Genomic DNA, 21,103 nt, shown 5'->3' with positions numbered 1-21,103 from the left:
AATCCAAAAATGTATTAGAAATTGTTCATTCTGATTTATGTGGACCTATGTCAGTACCCTCCTTATGAGGATTTTTGTATTACGTTATTTTTGTAGATGATTATTCTAGGAAGACATGGATATAGTTTCTAAAGTGTAAAGAGTTTGATGAAGTCCTTAAAAGGTTTAAGGAATTCAAGGCTTTAGTAGAAAATATATCAAGTAAAAGTATAAAAACCCTTAGATCAGATAATGGGGGGGAATACATCTCTGAAAACTTTTTAAAAATTTGTAATAATGTTGGGATTAAGAGGGAGTTCATTGTTCCTTACAACCCTCAACAAAATGGGGTAGCAGAAAGGAAAAACAGAACTATAGTAGAAGCAGCCAAAGCCATGATGCATGACCAAAACCTTGATACCTCATTCTGGGCTAAAAAGCCTCTAGTGTTGCTGTGTATATCAAAAACAAGTGTTCACATTCCTTTCTTGATAACAAAACTCTTGAAGAAGCATTCACAGAAATCAAACCTGACATAGGTCACTTAAGAATTTTTGGCTGTCCTGTTTACATTCACATCCCTAAGGAGAAAAGATCTAAATTAGAACCCTCTGGGAAAAAGGGAATCTTTGTTGGGTATGGTGAAACTTCTAGAGCCTATAGGGTCTATATTCCAGGTCAAAAACAAATTGAACTAAGCAGGGATGTAATATTTGAAGAGGATGTTGCATTCAAAAGATCTAAGGATGTTAATGAAACAGATGATGAATCCCCTCAATACAGTGAAAAAGATCACTCCTTCGACATTTAGATTGAGACTCACAAATCAATTGAAGGCAACAATCACATTGAACCTATGGACTATATGGATGAACCTAGGGACACTAATGTGACTAAGAAAAGACCACTATGGGCCAAGAAGATGATTGAGGAGGCTGAAAATTATGCAGCTCCAAAAGGAACTTCCAGGGAAAGTAAAAGACCTAATAGATTCTCCAACTATATTGCACTAATAAGTGAAATCATAAATTCAGAGCCTTCTACTGTTGAGGAAACCTTCCAACATCAAGCCTGGAAAGAAGCCATGACAGAAGAGTATAAGTCTATTCTCAAAAATGATGTCTGGGACATAGAAAAGGCCTAAGGACAAATCAGTAGTGTCTTCTAAGTGGCTTTTCAAAATCAAACATGTTGTAGATGGAAGCATTGAAAAACACAAAGCAAGGTTTGTCGCCAGAGGCTTCTCTCAAAAAGAGGGAATTGATTATGAAGAGACATTTGCTCCTGTTGCCCGATACACTTCTGTCAGAGCTGTGATTGCTATTGTTGCATCAAAAGGATGGAAAATCCATCAAATGGATGTAAAAACTGCATTTCTAAATGATGTAATAGAAGAGGAAGTCTATCTGGAACACCCTGAAGGATTTGTAGTGCATGGACAACATTCTCATGTTTGCAAATTGAAGAAAGCTTTATATGGGCTCAAACAGGCTCCCCGAGCCTGGTATGAAAGAATAGATCACTATCTATCAGGACTTGGCTTCTCAAAGAATGATGCAGATCTAAACCTTTACTTCAAGGTAATAAATGGAGATATGTTAATTCTTATCCTTTATGTTGATGACTTGTTAATAACAGGCGAAGAGCATCTCATCATCAAGTGTAAACAAGACCTTGCATCCGAATTTGACATGAAGGATTTAGGGCTTCTACACTATTTTCTCGGTTTAGAAGTATGGCAGCAGACTGATGGGATTATCCTAAATCAAGGGAAATACACTATTGACATTCTAAAACAGTTTGGAATGATGGATTGTAAGCCCATGTCCACTCCCATGGAAACAAATTTACACAAGTTAAGAGAGGCAACTGCAAGTTCTGAATCAGCAGATTCCACCCTCTACCAGTAGATGATTGGATCATTGATGTATTTGGTCAATACTAGACCAGATATTTGTTATGTTGTGAATGCACTCAGTCAGTTCATGTGTGAACCGAAGCAGTTACATACAGTTGCAGCAAAACATATCTTAAGATATCTTCATGGAACAATTGGATATGGCTTAAAGTATAAAGATGTAGATCTAAACTTATATGGATATACAGACTCAGATTGGGATGGAAGTGTGGTGGATCGTAAAAGCACATCAGGGTGTTGCTTCAGTTTAGGATCAGCTATGATATCCAAGTTTAGCAGAAAGCAATCTTTAGTTGCTCAGAGCTCCACAGAAGCAGAGTACAGACATGGGAGCACGAGAAGCAGTATGGTTGAGAAAACTCCTTGTAGCATTGTTTGGATAATCCTTAGATCCTACCATCATCCACTGTGACAACCAGAGTTGTATAAAGCTTTCAGTAAACCCAATATTTCATGACAGATCCAAACATATTGAAATACCTTATCACTATGTTAGAGACATGGTGGAGAGAAAGGTAATTCAATTGAGGTATATTAGTACTGAAGATCAAATAGCAGACATTCTCACCAAGCCTCTCACCAAAACAAAGGTAGAACACTTCAGAGGTAAGCTTGGTATGATTGAAATGTAAATTCTGAGTTTGGGTCTCAACATTATTATTGTACTAATATATTCTAAAGATGTTTAATATAAACTCTTTTTGTCACTACATGACTTTATGGGCACTTGTGTGCATCATTAAGAAGTGACGACTTCTGAATGATAATCACTTGTACTTCTAGTAGTTATTGGAAGGTGACGACTTCTGAATGATAATCACTTGTACTTCTAGTAGTTATTGGAAGGTGACGACTTTACAATAACTCTGCAGTCTATCATGATACATATCATATGGTTGATATCTGTGAACATGTCATGAAAGTTCATACCTCTTAAAACAATTTCAACTATATATCATAAGGTTGATATCTTGAATTGTTGAGATATATCATGGTGGATATTAAGTGCTTAATATCTATGGGTATGCCATGATCTTCTATATCCCTATGGTAGGCATCATATGGTTGATGCTAGTGCACATACCATAATGGATATGGTGAGCTTTTGGTGAGTATCATAAGTGTTGATATTTGTAGACCATTGCTCCTGATATCATATAATGATATCTTGTGATGTCCCCTTCCAGTTGACATCTGTCAGCTGAGTAGATTAGCCTATCACTGACCCTCGTAGGCTAATGAGGTTGGTTAGAGGGTCCTCCGGAGTTCTGGTTCGTCATCTTCAGAGCGAGCACTCCAGGTCTGGTTTTCGTTTGAGGTCTCCAGGACTTCGTTTGAGATAATTTCTATTTTTAGCAGTCCTACTATTTATAGCCAGTGGGTTGGGCAGGGGCAGAGTAAGGTTTGGCAATCTCCAGTTCAGACGGCAAGCAATTCTGATGAATATTTGGAGAGATATTAATATTTAATTATTTTTAATTAAATATTAGATGTGCGAACTTTAATGTTTAATTGTTTTAAAAGTCACTTTAAGTCATAACTTAAATGAGGGTCTATCACTCATCAGATGGGGGCCAGTTTTATATTAAATAGAAAAGTGATTTATTTTTTACACTCAATAGTCAAAAATTAAATATTAAAAGTTAAACATCATTTAATGCCAAAATCGTACCCTTCTTGGGAATTGCGCCAAACCCTAAGTGGAGAGGATTAAAGAAGATTTTAGGTCTTCTTTTCGGTATGCTGAGTTTTGATATTTTATTTTGGAGCTCTGAGAGGAGTTTTGGCCAAGGGTTTCAGCAAAAGATTTTTCTGCAGTGATCAGAGGTATCGGTACAGGAAAACGTGGGATTCTTGTACAACAGCATCAGAAGCTGTGAAATATCAGTTGATCTTGCTCTTCCAGTTGGTTTCATTCAGGGACCAAGTTTGTGCTTATAAGTCAGAGAGGCACCATTAATCTTCAGTATTTTGTTGCAGCAGCAAGCAGGGAAACAGAGGTACACAAAGGAGTTATTTGTTGGTGGCTGTACGGCTGTCTGGGGAGTAGCGCCAATCACCTAAGGGTCTGCGATTTGCATGTTGGAGGAATCAAAAAAATATTATAAAAATAGCTGAAGGTGCACCTAGCCTAGAGACATCTATTGAGCTATCATGTCAATTGTTCGGGTCAGACTAGAGTAAGTTACAGCAGACTGTCATAATGGACCGTGTATGACCAGCAAGGAAGAAATAAGGGTTTTCAGAATTTCATGGTATTTTTCAGTTCCTATCTAATAATGTTTGTTTATGTATTGAGGGTAGATTAAGGGTGAATAAATATAATTAGGGTTTGATCAGCCTACTACTGAATTATTATTGATTTCTAGCGTTTCTCCATGGTTGCTTTTTTGAGCTTGTAATAGTCAAAGTATACTTGTTGTTCAAAAATTTGCAAAGAACAAACTTAAAACGCAACAGGGTCAACTAAACTACAGTTGTCAGAGTTGAGGGCCTTTGAGGTTCTTACAGTGGTATCAGAGCTAAATCCTGCCATCCTAAGGGTTTAGCAATTACATGCAGTCACAGGATACGGATTCATATAGGTATTACACTCGCATCAGAGCCCTCCTTGAAGGGGAACAAAGTCTTAACAAGCAATCAGATACTATGGGTGAAAGGCATACAGGCAGCCCACCCAGAGGCCACAGAACTGAGGATGAAGAGACTAGAGAATTTTTTAGGACTATGGCTACGAGGCAGCAACAGGTTGCTCAGGCTTTATAGGCACTCACCACCATGATGGAGCGTATGAATCCTCAAAACCGAAACAATCAGGAACCAGAAGACAATAGGAGTGTAGTCAATATTCCTAGACCTCACAAGGTAGTTACACGCACAGTTGACAGGCCTTCAAGGCCTAATTTCTTGGCAGAAGAACCTGAGGATGTTGCTAGAGCTGAGGCAGAGTCTGTCTTTGTTGATAATGTTATGACGGTACATGATGAGTGGAGTCTTCTCCCCCCTGATGTTAGGCAGAATCTGAATTTTGATCAGTTCATGAGGCAAAAACGGGAGGTAGAGAGAAACAGGCAAGGAGGAGGCCACATTTCCAACATAGAGATCTTGAGTTTGCCACAAGCAAGCTCACTCTACCTTATTATGATGGCAACGGTGCAGTTACAGCTAGGTCCTGGATCCATAAATTGGATACATACTTCACACTGAGACCCATGATTGAAAGGGATGCAATTAAGTTTGCAACCTTACACTTGGATGGTACTGCACATGAGTGGTGGCATAACGGACTCATCACTCTCCAACATGATGAGATTACCACCTACCAGGAGTTCGTTGATTTGTTAGTAGAGAGGTTTGATAAGAAAGATCCTGAGTCTTACTTCCGGGAGTTGGCACAACTGAAACAAACAGGGAATTTGGAGGCGTATGTTTCAGATTTTTTGAAGCTGTCATGCATGGTAAATAACATGTCAAATCAGCGGTTAGTAGTTTTGTTTATAGAGGGACTCATGGAGCCTCTGAGAGGTTGGGTGAAGGCATTTGATCCCCCAACACTTCTACTTGCCATTAAAAAGGCACGGAGTATGGATGTGACAGCCACTCAGAATAAATTTGGGTCAAAAGGGTCAACATCTTTCAAAGATAACAGGAATTTCAGCAAAGGGAAAGAAAAATCAGACTTTAGAAATGATTACAAACCAAAACCAGCAGCTCCTCCCTTGGATCGTGAGACACTTAACAATTTAAGGCAGAAGAAACTTTGTTTCTATTGCAAAGGTCCTTATGATGTCAACCATGACTGTCCTTTGAGGCCTAAGGGCAGGGCAAACAAAGTAATGTGGGCATATTATGAAGATTCAGAATCTGATCATGAAGGTCAGCCTGCTAGTTATGATGATTTAGAGGCTGAAAATGACACACAGGGTCCTCCGAGATTTGACAAGATGGATGCAGAAGGTGATGAACACCTTAAGGAGGCACTACTCACGAGTATTCAGCAAGAAGGGTCATTCAGAATGAGAGGAGTACTTGCTGGTCAGAAAGTTATTACTCTGCTGGATACCGGAGCCACACATAACTTTATTGATGCCAGGTTAGTGGAGAAGAGAGGAATCCAAACAGAGGAGTTTGAAGGCATCCGTGTGAGGGTGGCAGATGGTTACACATTAAAGTGTAATAGGATGATTACACAACTCCCATTACGTGTAAACAATTATGAGTTCAAGACTGATTTCTATGTGGTTCAGATGGGAGATATAGATTTGGTCTTTGGTATGAAGTGGTTGCATGAACTAGGGAAGTTTACACTTGACTTGCAGGAGATGGAGATGTCTTTCACCATTGATGAAAAGACACGTGTTGAAAGCAATTAAGGACAGCAATTTCAGAATGATTACACTCAGGCGGATGGAGAGGCTCGTATGCCATGATCAGACTGAGTGGGCAGCAGAGTGTATGATCATGCCCATACAGTAGGATGCTTAGAAGGTTGAATATCATCCTGACATTCAGATACTGAGAACCAAACATAACAAGGTTTTCAGTGACATACCATCAGGAAGGCCACCAAATAGGGGTTTTGAGCATATCATTGAGCTAGAGGAGGGGGCGAAGCCAGTAATGATTACTCCATATAGACTTCCGAAGCGTCTGAAAGATGAAATAGAGAAAACCATACAGGAGCTTCTGGCCATGGGACATATTTGGCCTAGTAAGTCCCCCTTTGCTTCTTTAGTTGTTTTAGTGAAAAATGTTGGTGTAAATAATTATTCATCATGGATATTATTACACTTTACTTAAGTTTACTTAGGAAATGCATTTCATAGTAGTTTGGGTATGAGACACTTGGGTGTTTGTGCCATATTGGGATAGTGTGTGTAGGAGAATTTCCACCTTTTATGGTGTTGATCTTGTTGTTACACTCCACATTCAGTGGGTGATCCACCTCATGTGGAATATTATATTGTTTCTCCTACCTACCCACACCTATTTCCTACCTACCCTTGTTTCTTATTGAGCCACATGTCATGTTTGTGTGCTCACATATCCATATAGCCTTGCCTATATAAGCAGGCTCATATTCATTGTATGTAAGAATGCTTAATGATCTAGTTGATCATATTTTTCATCTTGATAGAATACAGTTTATTTCTATCATCTATTTTGTTCACTTTTATTTGTGCTTTCTATTGCCTCTTGATCTTGGCAAAATCTCACATGGTATCAGAGCCATTAGAGTGTCATTGGTTTGCTAATTGAGAGAAATTGATGCTATTTGGTATTGTGTATTTTGGAGTTTTCTATTGCAGGTTATTATTGAAGCTTGATGGGTCAAATCTGAGGTTACCATTGGATTGAGGAGGTCCAAGAAAGTCAGTTTTGCCTTTTGTTTCATCTAAATCGAACTTCAGAGGCCAAATCTAGAGGCATTTGAAGTTTGACGCTGCGGCAGAAATTTTCCAGAAATTATAATTTTGCAGGCAATTTTCAAATAGCGATATCTCACTCATCCGGACTCGTTTTTACGAGCAATTTTTTTTGTTTTGGGGTAGAATTTCGTGATCTGTACAGTGGTGCAGAATTTTTCTGATTTTCGGATACAGGTTTTTCGAAAATCGCGAAATCCCGATTTTTACAACTTTGGAGGCTTCGTTTGGGCTCATATGGACTCCTTTTCAGGTGCAATTTTTTTTGAAAGTGCATATTTTTTCATCTACTTTCATAATCTGTCATTTGTTTGCAGTAATTTTAAGTAGAAATTGTACTTTCATTATTTGGCCATTTTTGGCATATTTGGAACTTGCATTTTGCTTGGATCTCAGTTTAGATCACTAGCAGTATTTGTTGAAGTCTCTTAGATCTCATTTTGAGAAGTTGTTAATTGAAATCAGAAGTCCACCTTGCCATTGTTTGCAAGTGGCCTATTGTACATGCACTGCATATAAAGTACCAAAATCATTATTTTGGGGGGTACTTTGATTGAGTGAATTTGGGGGGTGTCTCTTGTGCTTTTGTACTCTTGTGTTCCTTCCTTTATGCTGTTATGGGTTCTTCTAAGTTTCCTCTCTTAACTCCTCATAATTATGCTACTTGGAAAATTGATGCATGGAGTAAACTTATGGAAAAAGGACTAACTCATTACATTGATGGAACTATTGTTGCTCCCGCTGATCCTAAGGTTGATCCAGTTGGTCACTTGGATTGGCTTACTAAAAATATCATGGCAATTGGTATCTTAAGAAAGTATGTATCAAAGGATCTCATTTTTCATATTGAGAAGTGTACTCTAATCAAGGATGCTTGGCAAAAGTTTCAAGACTTGTATGGTCAAGTTGATGAGATTAGGGGATATCAAATTGATAGTGATCTCACCATGTTGGATCCCAAGAACTTTGATACTATACAAGATTATGTCACTGAGGCAAATGAGTTGAGGGCACAACTCAAAGATTGTGGCATTGATAAGAAGGATACTCAATTGATCTTTAACTTGATGGGCAAGCTTCCACAAGAATATGCAACATTTGTTTCTAGTTTCCAAACCCATAGGATGACAATGGGTTCAAGCTACACAATGCCTACATTTGATGCTTTCAATGAAATGTTGATGATGGAACAAACTAAGTTGATAAGCATGGGCATTCTTAAGGCTTCTAAGTCTCAAGCATTAGTGGCAAATCAAGGGAACAAAGGAAATCAAGGAAAGGATAACTCAAACAAGAAGAAATGACAATCAAAACCTAAGGACAAAGCATCGTCCTCTCCACAACAAGGAGATACATCCTCTTCCAAGAGGGATAACTCACCAAAGAGGAAGAAACCTACTTGTGCCTATTGTAAAAAGTTTGGTCTTGAGGAGCATCGTTGCCATTTTAAAAAGATTGATGAGCTCACACATATCATCAAAAAGCATAACATTGATATGCCTAATGTCTACAAGAAGGATGATTCATCAACTTCCACTTCCTCACATTCAAAAGGAAAAGAGCAAGCATTCATGGCTTCTACAAATGGGAAGACTCACTCTTTTGGGACAAGAAAAGGAAAAGCTCTATGTGCTACTATCAGTCATGATTCAAAGAGATGGCTTCTAGATTCAGGGGCTTCTCATCATATGGCATCTTCGCAGTCTATGTTCTCTACATTTGAGCCTTGCACCATGCCGCAGATTTTGATGGGCAATCATACATACATGGATGTGATTGGGAAAGGGTCTATTGACATTGGGGATAACTCCTTCAATGATGTGTTGTGTGTACCCCACTTGACAAACAATCTCCTTTCTATCTATCAAATCACACATGGCGCAACTAAGAGAGTTGTGGAGTTCACACCTGAGTCAATTTTCATTAGAGACTTGGAGACTAGAGCTATCATTGCGACTGGGGTGGTTGATCATGCATCTCGGTTATACTCTTTTTCAGATTTTGTTGATGATGATGATTTCACATTTGATGATTCTACACATGATGATCACACTTCTTGTGATGGTTCAGTTTTTGAGGAGAACTTTGGACACTTGAACATGGGGATTCTCACATGTGACCCCATTCTTGAGCCTTGTATTTCATCTCCTCATATTGATATCACATCACCTATTGCACCTGATGATGCAGATAGTGCGACAGTTTTGCCTTCATGTGATTCAGTGTAGCAGGATATTCATTGTCTTCCAGCTTCAGATTCATGGGATGATTACTTGACAGACATTGCAGGTTTGCTTGTGGAATCCTACATTGCAGATTTGGGAGACATCATTGATGACATTCATCTTCTCTTTGATGAAAATAATCCTTCTTCAATTGCTGCGAGGGCACACTCTGACCCTCTTGTTCATTCTCTACATGATCATTCTTTTGAGGTTGATATGATTGTGGATACTTATGTACAACAGTTGGAGGAGGTCTCTTTATCTTTTGAGGAGACATGTGAGTCTTTGGGACATGTTCTACATCCATCTCCACTAGATCTTGGAGTGCCTTTTTCAGCAGTGTGGCACGGTTTACCACCTTTGGAGGGGGTATCTTTCAGCATCGACATGGGGACACTTGATCAGTTTTCAGAGATTCCTTTCATCATGAGTTTTCTTCATACATATTCCCTTCATGATTGGGGAGACTTCATGGATACACCTTTGGTTTTGTTTCTTCCTAAAAGGAGGAATGTTGTTCGACATTCATGGAGCAGTTTCTTCATACATCGAGCTTCTATCATTGGTGCAGAATCTACATTGAGGGGGGGCTTCCTAGCTTCTCTTCTTCTCTCATATGGGGGGGACTTTTTCCTCACGTGGGGTTTTGTCCTTCACATACTTCTATAAGAGTTCTTTATATCTAGTTTTCATCTCTCTTTTGGGGGAGGGTTTTTTCCCATTGGGTTTTTCTCTCTTTCCCCACTTTGTGAGAGATTTCATTGCATTGGTTTTCATGCATTTGCATTTGTACATGGGTACCTATCATGGCCTAGTAGCCGGGACCCATCTTGCATTGCTTAGTTGCATTGTAAACTTAAGTGCATTCCCCTAAGTTGCACTTAAGGGGGGGTGTTGGTGTAAATAATTATTCATCATGGATATTATTACACTTTACTTAAGTTTACTTAGGAAATGCATTTCATAGTAGTTTGGGTATGGGACACTTGGGTGTTTGTGCCATATTGGGATAGTGTGTGTAGGAAAATTTCCACCTTTTATGGTGTTGATCTTGTTGTTACACTCCACATTCAGTGGGTGATCCACCTCATGTGGAATATTATATTGTTTCTCCTACCTACCCACACCTATTTCCTACCTACCCTTGTTTCTTATTGAGCCACATGTCATGTTTGTGTGCTCACATATTCATATAGCCTTGCCTATATAAGCAGGCTCATATTCATTGTATGTAAGAAAGCTTAATGATCCAGTTGATCATATTTTTCATCTTGATAGAATACAGTTTATTTCTATCATCTATTTTGTTCTCTCTTATTTGTGCTTTCCATTGCCTCTTGATCTTGACAAAATCTCACAAAGAAGAAGGATGGCACATTGCGGATGTGTATTGATTACAGGGTCCTTAATAAGCGGACGATCAAAAACAGATATCTCATTCCGCGTATTGATGAGCTCATAGATGAATTACATGGGGCCTATTATTTTTCAAAGATTGATTTGAGATCAGGCTATCATCAGATTAGTGTCCATGAGCAGGATATTGAGAAGACTGCTTTTCGTTGTCATTATGAACATTTTGAGTTTGTGGTTATGCCATTTGGGCTAACCAATGCTCCTGCTACTTTCCAGTCCACAATGAACAAAGTCTTCAGACATCAGTTGAGGAAATCAATATTGGTGTTCTTTGATGATATACTGGTTTATAGTTGTACTTGGAAGGATCACCTCAATCACTTAGATACAGTTTTGAGCATTCTGTGTAGGGAGTCCTTGTATGCCAAGGAATCCAAATGTGACCTTGGAATGACTGAGTTATTGTACTTGGGTCATATTATCAGTGCAGAGGGAGTGCGGATGGATCCCGAGAAGATCTGTGCTATTGTGGATTGGCCTACTCCAGTGAACCTTACTCAGTTGCGTGGGTTTTTGGGTCTATGTGGTTTCTACCGCCGTTTTGTTAACGATTATTCACGCCATGTAGCACCTTTGACAGACTTGATGAAGAAGGGTGCCTTCTTATGGACTCCTGAGGCCCAGGAGTGTTTTGATAGGTTCAAGGAGCTCATGACTTCATGTCCAGTACTTGCTACACCTGACTTCTCAAAGTCATTTGAGTTACAGTGTGATGCCTCTGGTGAGGGCATTGGTGCGGTGCTTATGCAGGACAAGCACCCTATTGCATATGAGAGCAAGAAACTCCGTGGACCTGAGAGGAGTTACAATATTTACAATAAGGAAATTTTGGCCATAATGCATGCATTGGCCAAGTTTAGACAGTACTTAGTGGGCAGCAAGTTTTGCATTAAGACTGACCACAATAGTTTGAGACATTTCCTTGGGCAGCGTAATGACAGGCAACAAAAGTGGGTTAGCAAACTTCAGGCTTATAACTTTGATATTTCCTATATCAAAGGCACACAAAATGTAGTTGCAGATGCCTTATCACGTCGTCCCCACCTGAGCTCTATGGTCCAGATAGCGGAGGATTGGCAGCATATTATATTGGCGGAATATGCCAAAGATAGCTGGGCTGCAGGTTTGATAGAGGGATCAGTAGTGGACAGTAGGTATACAGCTGTAAATGACTTGATCATTTATAAGGGCAGAGTGTACTTGATCCCAGGATCAGAGTTGAGGAGTAGGGTACTGCAGTTCTTTCATGATGAACCAATGGCAGGACATCTCGAGTTTTTCAAAACCTACAGACAGGTTCGTGAGCGCTTCACCTGGAAAGGGCTCAAGGCAGATGTCCTACGGTACGTTAGAGAATGCCCTGTTTGTCAGCAGAATAAACAGGAGCACACATAGCCTGCTGGTTTACTTCAGCCACTTCCGATCCCTGACAGGAAGTGGGAATGTTTGTCTATGGATTTCATCACAGGGTTGCCAAGGGCACAGGCACGGGATTGCATATTCGTGGTTGTGGATCGTTTGACAAAGTATGCCCACTTCTATCCGATCACCACCACTTATTCAGCTATTCAGGTAGCAGAGTTGTTCTTCAGAGAGGTATTCAGATTACATGGCTTGCCTTGGACTATTGTCAGTGATAGGGACACTCGGTTTTTGAGCCACTTTTGGCAGGAGCTCTTCAGACTGTGGGACCGAGCTTACACCGAGCACCAATTACCACCCTCAGACTAATGGTCAGACGGAGATAGTTAACAAATGGGTGGAGGGATACCTGAGGAACTATATTTCAGGGCAGCAAAAGGCGTGGGTGAAGTGGATTTACCTCTATGAGTATTGTTACAATACCACGCACCACATGTCTATTCAAATGATACCATTTATAGCATTGTACGGGTATAAGCCTCCTAGTTTCATTGACTTATTGTTGAGTGACAGTAGAGTGCCTAGTGCGGGAGACATGATTCAAGAGAGTCAAGACATTGTGAAGACTCTTAAGGAAAATATAGCCAAGGCACAGAATTAGCAAAAACAATATGTTGATCAGAAGAGGACAGAGAGGTCATTTGGGGTAGGAGACATGGTGTATTTGATGTTGCAGCCTTATCGATAGTCCACTCTCAGGAGGAGTGGAGCAGAGAAGCTCAAGCCATGTTATTATGGCCCTTTCAGAGTGACCCGGCGTATAGGTGAGGTGGCTTATGAGTTGGATTTACTGGCCGATAGCAGAGAACACAATGTATTTCACGTGTCATGTCTCAAAAAGGCGTTGGGACACCGTATTGAGCCTTCCATGGTTTTACCACTTCTGGATGATGAGGGGAAGTTGATACTCGTACCTGAGGCTATCATTGAGTTCAGGGAGAGGAATTTTAGGAGATGTACTATCACAAAGTACTCGGTGAAATGGAAGGATTTGCCGGTAGAGGATGCTACTTGGGAGAGCGAGGAGATTTTACAGCATCCGGAGTTGAGATTGCTTGAGGACAAGCAATTTCAGGAGGGGCTGACTGTGATGCCCCCTTCCAGTTGACATCTGTCAGCTGAGTAGATTAGCCTATCACTAACCCTCGTAGGCTGATGAGGTTGGTTAAAGGGTCCTCTGGAGTTCTGGTTCGTCATCTTCAGAGCGAGCACTCCAGGTCTGGTTTTTGTTTGAGGTCTCCAGGACTTCGTTTGAGATACTTTCTATTTTTAGCAGACCTGCTATTTATAGCCAGTGGGTTGGGCAATGGCAGAGTAAGGTTTGGCAGTCTCCAGTTCAAACGGCAAGCAATTCTGATGAATATTTTGAGAGATATTAATATTTAATTATTTTTAATTAAATATTAGATGGGCGAACTTTAATGTTTAATTGTTTTAAAAGTCACTTTAATTCGTAACTTAAATGAGGGTCTATCACTCATCAGATGGGGGCCAATTTTATATTAAATAGAAAAGTGATTTATTTTTTACACTCAATAGTCAAAAATTAAATATTAAAAGTTAAACATCATTTAATGCCAAAATCGCACCCTTCATGGGAATTGCGCCAAACCCTAAGTGGAGAGGATTAAAGAAGATTTTAGGTCTTCTTTTCGGTATGCTAAGTTTTGATATTTTATTTTGGAGCTCTGAGAAGAGTTTTGGCCAAGGGTTTCAGCAGAAGATTCTTCTGCAGTGATCAAAGGTATCGGTACAGGAAAACGTGGGATTCTTGTACAACGGCATCAGAGGCTGTGAAATATCAGTTGATCTTGCTCTTCCAGTTGGTTTCATTTAGGGACCAAGTTTGTGCTTATAAGTCAGAGAGGCACAATTAATCTTCAGTATTTTGTTGCAGCAGCAAGCAGGGAAACAGAGGTACACAAAGGAGTTATTTGTTGGTGGCTGTACGGCTGCCTGGGGAGTAGCGCCAATCACCTAAGGGTCTGCGATTTGCATGTTGGAGGAATCAAAAAAATATTATAAAAATAGCTGAAGGGGCGCCTAGCCTAGAGACATCTATTGAGCTATCATGTCAATTGTTCGGGTCAGACTGGAGTAAGTTACAGCAGGCTGTCATGATGGACCATGTATGACCAGCAAGGAAGAAATAAGGGTTTCCAGAATTTCATGGTATTTTTCAGTTCCTATCTAATAATGTTTGTTTATGTATTGAGGGTAGATTAAGGGTGAATAAATGTAATAAGGCTTTGATCAGCCTACTACTGAATTATTATTGATTTCTAGCGTTTCTCCATGGTTGCTTTTTTGAGCTTGTAATAGTCAAAGTATACTTGCTGTTCAAAAATTTGCAAAGAACAAACTTAAAACGCAACAGGGTCAACTAAACTACAGTTGTCAGAGTTGAGGGCCTTTGAGGTTCTTACATATCTACTACACTATGTGTAGTTCTTCTATGAGTACCTTGTGATCCTCCTCCCTAGCTAAGAGGGAGTGTTGATGATTTATAGCTTCTGTCGAAGTAATCTCATAGAATCATATGTATAAGTAATGCTGATTATATCATCAGTATGATTAATGATTTGTTGATATGAATATATACATATTAATATATGTAATAATAATAAGTGTTCTTATTATTAATATATGTAATAATAATAAGTGTTCTTATTATTAATATATATATGAATATTTATATATACATAATTTATGATTGAAATATTAAATCATTAATCATGCTATTGATAAATCATTGAGATTAAATTCATGTTAAATCGATAAGTAATATCGATTTATATTAATCACATTGTTATACCAAATTGAATATGAGCACCGTATCCATATGATCATAAGTATCGATTATATTGATCAAATGGAATGATCAATATAAATCGATTCTCCACATTAATAGTTCGATATCATTTATCTCTGTGTATATCGACTATAGTCGATCTCCTTCCAAAACGATTATGTGAATCATTACTTGCAGATAACAATGATAACCAACGATTATGAGAATCGTTAACTGTTGTTAATCGATAACAAACGATTGAGAATCATTGTCTTGCAAATCGGTTAATTGTTTTGGTATGTTGAGAGGCATCTAAATGAAGAGACCTGTCTCCACGTACGTGGAGGCATGTCTATTCATCGACATGTCTCCACGTACGTAGAGGCATGACTGTTCATTGACATGCCTATACCGTAAGATATATATTATGATGGAGTTCGATTCTAATAGGTAAGTACAGTAATCGAAAGTGCAAGCCATTAGATATTGATCTCCTTCATTTGCAGTCCTGCAAATACTTTTTAAATTAAGTTGTGTTCTCTTCGTATAAACAGCAACCTGCACATAGAGTTCATTGTCATATAGTTTAGTTGTGAACCAAGTATTAGAAATAAATTAAAACTACTCACATATCTAATCTGATCCAAACTTTAACATATAGAATATAGGATATCTTTGCCTCATCTCCTACCACAGGAAACTGCTACTAGATTAAAGAAGTCGTGCACTAATTGTTTCCATTAATGGAGTAGAAGACTAAGGTTCTATATGCTAACCTAATTAGTAAGGAGGTAAAAGCCACATGTGAGTCATGAAGGGTGGAATATTGGCACAGTGGGGGTTGGCTTGACGTGAAAATTTACAAAGCTTTGTGGCTACCATAAACAGTGACCTCTTTGAGATGTCTAATGAATTTCTTTGCATTGTTTGCCTAGAAAGAAGACTTATGCTGGTATTTTCATATTAATTGCCCATGGTTCTGACAGAGTGACACAAATAGCATGAGTAGATGGAGGCTAGTGACTCAACAATGTACCATATAAATTACTTGCTAGATCCTTGGCACAGAGGATTGACCATATGATCAAACGATTTGCACAACACAAAGAGAAGGCTTTACTTAAGAGGAAGTTTACCTTGGATGATATCATCTTAGCATGAAGCCTTTCCGTTGGATCCATGAATCTCAACAAAAGGTACATCTATACCTATATCTACTATATTTGTATTTCTATATGTATTATGTCCATGGATGTATCATAAGTGTGTATATGTATATATGTATAGAGATAGAGATATGTAGATGTCTGTGTGTGTGTGTGTGTGTGTGTGTGTGTGTGTGGGTGTGTGTATAACATATGTGTGTGTGTGTGTGTGTGGGTGTGTGTATAACATATGTGTGTGTGTGTGTGTGTGTGTGTGTCTAACCAAATTGCCATTGGGCTAAGTTTTATTTTAGAAATTTTACCTTAGCTAGGTCCCAAACTTTGTGCAGTTATTGAGTTGTTTGTCTCGAAAGCTTCACATGCAAGTTAATTGTAAGATTAAAAATCATATCATTTGGCAGAGGTCCATCAAACAAGTCCACCTGCCCCTCCTTTATTTAGGATTTTTGTGCATGACATGGGATCTTCTTCAAGAAACAAGAAGGAGATGTCCTCCCTAGAGGCCAAGAGTTTAACATTCACCTTCCAAGGATTTCAGCTCTATCCCAAAAACTTACTTTATTAATCAATCTAAGGGTATTCTGTGCACTTGAACATATTTTCTCATACTAAAGAGTTAGTGGCAAAATTGGCTTACTAGATACAATGATGCATACATGTTTTATGATTATCATCATAAATATTCATAATAAAGAAAAAGCTTAAATAAAAGAGTTGCTATCATCATATATATTAAAATCCACATGTTTTATTGTATGAGTAGTTAAGGTTAGTTTTAAAATTTTGGGTCAAATTAATTTGTGGAAAGTGTTGAGTAATAATGAATAAACCCAGATTCCATTGCTACTACTTCTTGATTACCTTGTAGTAGCCATTGGGACATCAAGAAATAGAGATCAAAATTATGGCAGTGTCCGACTGTGAACCTATCCCAGCCCTATGTCTCACCATAGAATACCTGAAGATGGGGGTCTATTGTAACCACGGTAAAGACCCAAGCCCACCTCCACGTTCTCTATGAGCTCTATCTTGTTAGCATTTTGGTTCTTACAGAACTTAGTTAAAGTAGAAAGTTTTTCTTAGATCGAATGCTCCAATGTCAACTCGTGACCTTCAAGCTTTTTGGTTCTTACAGAACTTAGTTAAAGTAGAAAGTTTTTCTTAGATTGAATGCTCCAATGTCAACTCGTGACCTTCAAGCTTTTTTTCTACACTGAACTGGTACTATGATTATTTGCTACAGGCATCTAATCTAGCCTGGTTTTTTTCATGTTTAAGTGCTTTTGGGTGGATTCTGATATAAGCAAATCCATAGGTCTGGTTTTAGCAGATATGGTTAAATTCTAGTTCTTCCTGTTGTAGCATCTATGCTTGCAGATAGATTTTATAATTGATCTCTCTAGATGTAGATGGGAACTCCCAATTTTTTTGGCATAGACTTTATAGGATCTTAGCAGAAAAAATACACTAACAAACATGTATTGATAACATCTATGAGGGCCTTGGATTAATGAATAACTATCTTATAAGCCCATCACTTTTACATAGCACCTGCCTTATCTCAAGGCATCCAAAGGTAATTTTACGAGACTTTTACCGCTTACTGAATGAAGGGGCATTTACCCCCAATTGGTTGCATGCCTGGGTCACAAGGACCATCTTACTAACTATCAAGGCATCTGCCAAACTTGCTTAGAATGTGGATATCAAATGAAGATAGGATAGTGTTTGAACCATAACTGTCATCACTTCTAATATGAAAAATGTGATCCTATCAGCAAGAAACTGTCTTACAACTAAGTCAAGAAACAGTCCATCAATCGCTCATAGATAAGGAAAAGATTTTGGTAAAAGCAATAATCTTCACTCTTACTCGGGAGATGTGTTGAGTAACAGGAAACCCCAGATTACTTTAAAAAACCATAAAAAATGGATATACAAGGTACTCACAGTTAAGAAAATTCATGATTGTATAGCACAATGGACTGGTTTCTAGAACATGGGTTAATCACTTTGTTCCTTAAGATAGAGTGGTTATTGGCCAAGACACTGATTTTGACGCTTGTTGCATTTATTACTTGTTACAGGACCTGGCATTTCAATAAGGAAACTGTTTGTCCATATGATCGAACCTGTCTTTCATATGGAAGTATTGATAGAGATCTATTAAACTCAAAATGAGACTTCGTAGATTTTTCTGAGACATAAATCTGTCTTAAAAAGTAAGCCTACCTCATGCTGCAGGAATAACTGAGTCAATATAAATGAAAATGCAAAACACCAGTCGATTGCACTGTGGTGCAGTAATAAAATGCAATACTTATTGCAACAATGACGCAGATTAGAAAATCCAGCTGCTGCCTGATGCAGGGGCATCCACTTCCTTCATGGGTTTTTGTTTGATGTTTCATTCTTCTAGTTTTGGTTTTTGGTTGCATTTTGGTTTCCCATCCTGTTCCTGTTGCAGTTTTGTGTGAGTCGTTCCTTGGTTCTGTTCCTGTCTTAACTATGACAGGAAGATGGGTTCTCAATGGTTTTCAATATCACAATTACCGATCGAAAGTTGCACACAGGTGGCAGTCGGTTGCAAAGGTTCGTGGTGGCAGTCGGTTACCAAAACGATGTTGGCAGCCTTCGCCAACAAACTTCTCCTCTATTTGTAAGTGGTATGTTGGTGAATCGGGGGTTGGTCGAGTTAGAAAAGAATCAGACGAAGAGCTGAATAAGGAGACAAGTGCAGACCGACTAGTTGTCATTGACATGAAGGGTCGAAAGAGCCTGTAAGGAGATCAGCCAGGCAGCCTGCTAGGAGTTTTTGTATTTGTAGATGTGTGATAGACCAATTCCAATAAGAATCAGGAAACCTTGTAATAAGTGGTGATTCAAATAAGAATATAAGTCTCCATTGTCCTGTTGTTGCATACGATGGATGCCTAAATAGGCACCATTTGTTCCCTGTCATGTTTGTTAGGAGACTGCTGATGTAATTATAGTTCTTCCTGGCTAATACCTGAACTTCCTATCATTAATTCCCTGTCAATTGCTTGCAAGTTTCTGTGTTTGTTTTATAAATTGGTAATCAGCAAGGCATGCCATCACTGCCCAACATTCATGTGGGTCAGTAGTTGTGGCAGAGTAGGTGGCTTTTACTGGAATCCAGATCTAATGAGGAAAAATGTAACATTAAGTGGTTGGGTTGGCCGCCCAGGGTCTTTAAAATGCATGTTAACCTAAGAAAAATGAGGAGGGCACTAAACATCAAATTGAAACTAATTAAAGATCATTAACAGGCAGGACACTAATAGACTTGTTCCCAAGTTGCTGAATTTAAGAAGTTCAACAAGATCATTTCGCCTACAAAATACATCAAAATGTATTTGAATAATGCATAAAACAGTTGCATATACAATACGTATAAAGATCTTCCCAAACCGACACCTAATCTTCACAAAGATCAACTTTAAATGCAAAAAATAAAAAATAAAAGGAAAAAGGAAAAGAAATTGCAGAGATCGACCTTTTATAATCCTCTTCACATTTTTTCTCTATATAGACAATATTCGTAGTGAAATTGTAAGTCCTGGCCAATTGCAGAGAGCCCTTGTGATGCTGGAATTGGCCCCTAATCCAGATTTTAGACTTATTACTACAAAATGCTCCATATTTTCTTGTCAAAATTGTGGGCTTGCAAAAGGTGTCACAAAAACTTTGCATTCTTCCTTCACAATAAAAATTTATAACAAATCAACTTCTCTGAGAATTTATTTTTGTAGGGACTATTTTGAACTAAAATCCACAAACATTTTTTTCACATTGCATGGCACGATTCCTTACGTGCAACAATGAAAAGCGAAACAGACTACAAACAGGAATCACCATAAAAGATTCCAAAACTCTGTAAGCATGGCATCACAATACTCAAAAGTGCATTATTCACAATTTGGTTTGAAAGGAAAAAAATGTAAAAGAATTGCAATAACTAAATACAAAAAACTGACTGTTACCTGGTTGCTGAAAATACCCCTAAGCGCGCAAGCAATGCGGTTGAAATGAGAAGAATGATGAGAAAATATGGGCTTACAACTGATTCGTGGTAAATGCATGCAGAGCTATGTATTATGTATTCCGTTGCCGAGCACGTTTCCAAATTCCATTAGGTTCCTTGGCGAATATTCCACTTCTTACGTGTGGACATGAAATACTGCTAACATTAGCTCCAAATTTCTGTGGAAAAACAATAGATTTTGTAGTTGAGCAGGGATGTTGAACAAAAGCTAGAGATAAAAAGAAACAAAAGTTAGAGAAACCTATCCTATTTTTTTCTTCATTCAATATAAAAAAACAAAAAAAATTTAGAGAAACGTATTCTATTTTTTTCTTGATTCAACATTAAAAAAAGAGAAAAAGAGTTGGAGAAACGCTGAATGAAATGTTTAGTAATTTAAATTCTTTCTTTTTTAAGATTTCTAACTTGAGTTGGGAATTTATAATTTTTTAAGAAAAGTTGAGGGACAGTTTATGATACTTTTGACTAGATATGTTATTTTTAATTTAGTCTTAAATCAGAGCATGTGGACATAAAATACTTGCAATCTTAATTTAGTCACATGTTTTTTCCATTTGTTTTTGAATCAAAGTATGTGGACATACAATTTGAGTTGGGTGAATCTTTGGACAAATTTTAAGAGACAACTTGTTATGCTTTGACTTCATAATGGTGAAATTAGTGATTTCATTTTTCATTTTATTTTTTTCTATTT

General features: G+C 38.3%; 1 protein-coding gene across 4 annotated transcripts in view; it reads right to left on the bottom strand.

Annotated features, from left to right (window-relative positions):
- Positions 1-20,592, bottom strand: part of LOC131044333 (haloacid dehalogenase-like hydrolase domain-containing protein Sgpp) — a 30,612-nt gene extending 10,020 nt beyond the window's left edge. Inside the window, exons 1-2 of one of the 4 annotated variants that reach the window (XM_057977635.2) lie at positions 20,348-20,592; positions 19,861-20,062 (exon numbers count right to left, since the gene is read on the bottom strand). In XM_057977635.2, coding sequence (XP_057833618.2) covers positions 19,861-20,057 — 197 coding nt within the window. In that variant the 5' untranslated portion in view covers positions 20,058-20,062; positions 20,348-20,592. Of the gene's footprint in view, positions 1-19,860; positions 20,063-20,177; positions 20,198-20,347 lie in introns of those variants that run through there. The other 3 variants (XM_057977639.2, XM_057977637.2, XM_057977638.2) reach the window with 3 other exon arrangements.
- Positions 20,593-21,103: the final 511 nt, after the last annotated feature.

This window comes from Cryptomeria japonica, chromosome 6 (assembly GCF_030272615.1).
Source record: "Cryptomeria japonica chromosome 6, Sugi_1.0, whole genome shotgun sequence".
Taxonomy (NCBI): domain Eukaryota; kingdom Viridiplantae; phylum Streptophyta; class Pinopsida; order Cupressales; family Cupressaceae; genus Cryptomeria; species Cryptomeria japonica.
The sequence above is the reverse complement of the archived record's forward strand: the minus strand, read 5'-3'. Positions and strand labels throughout refer to the sequence as shown.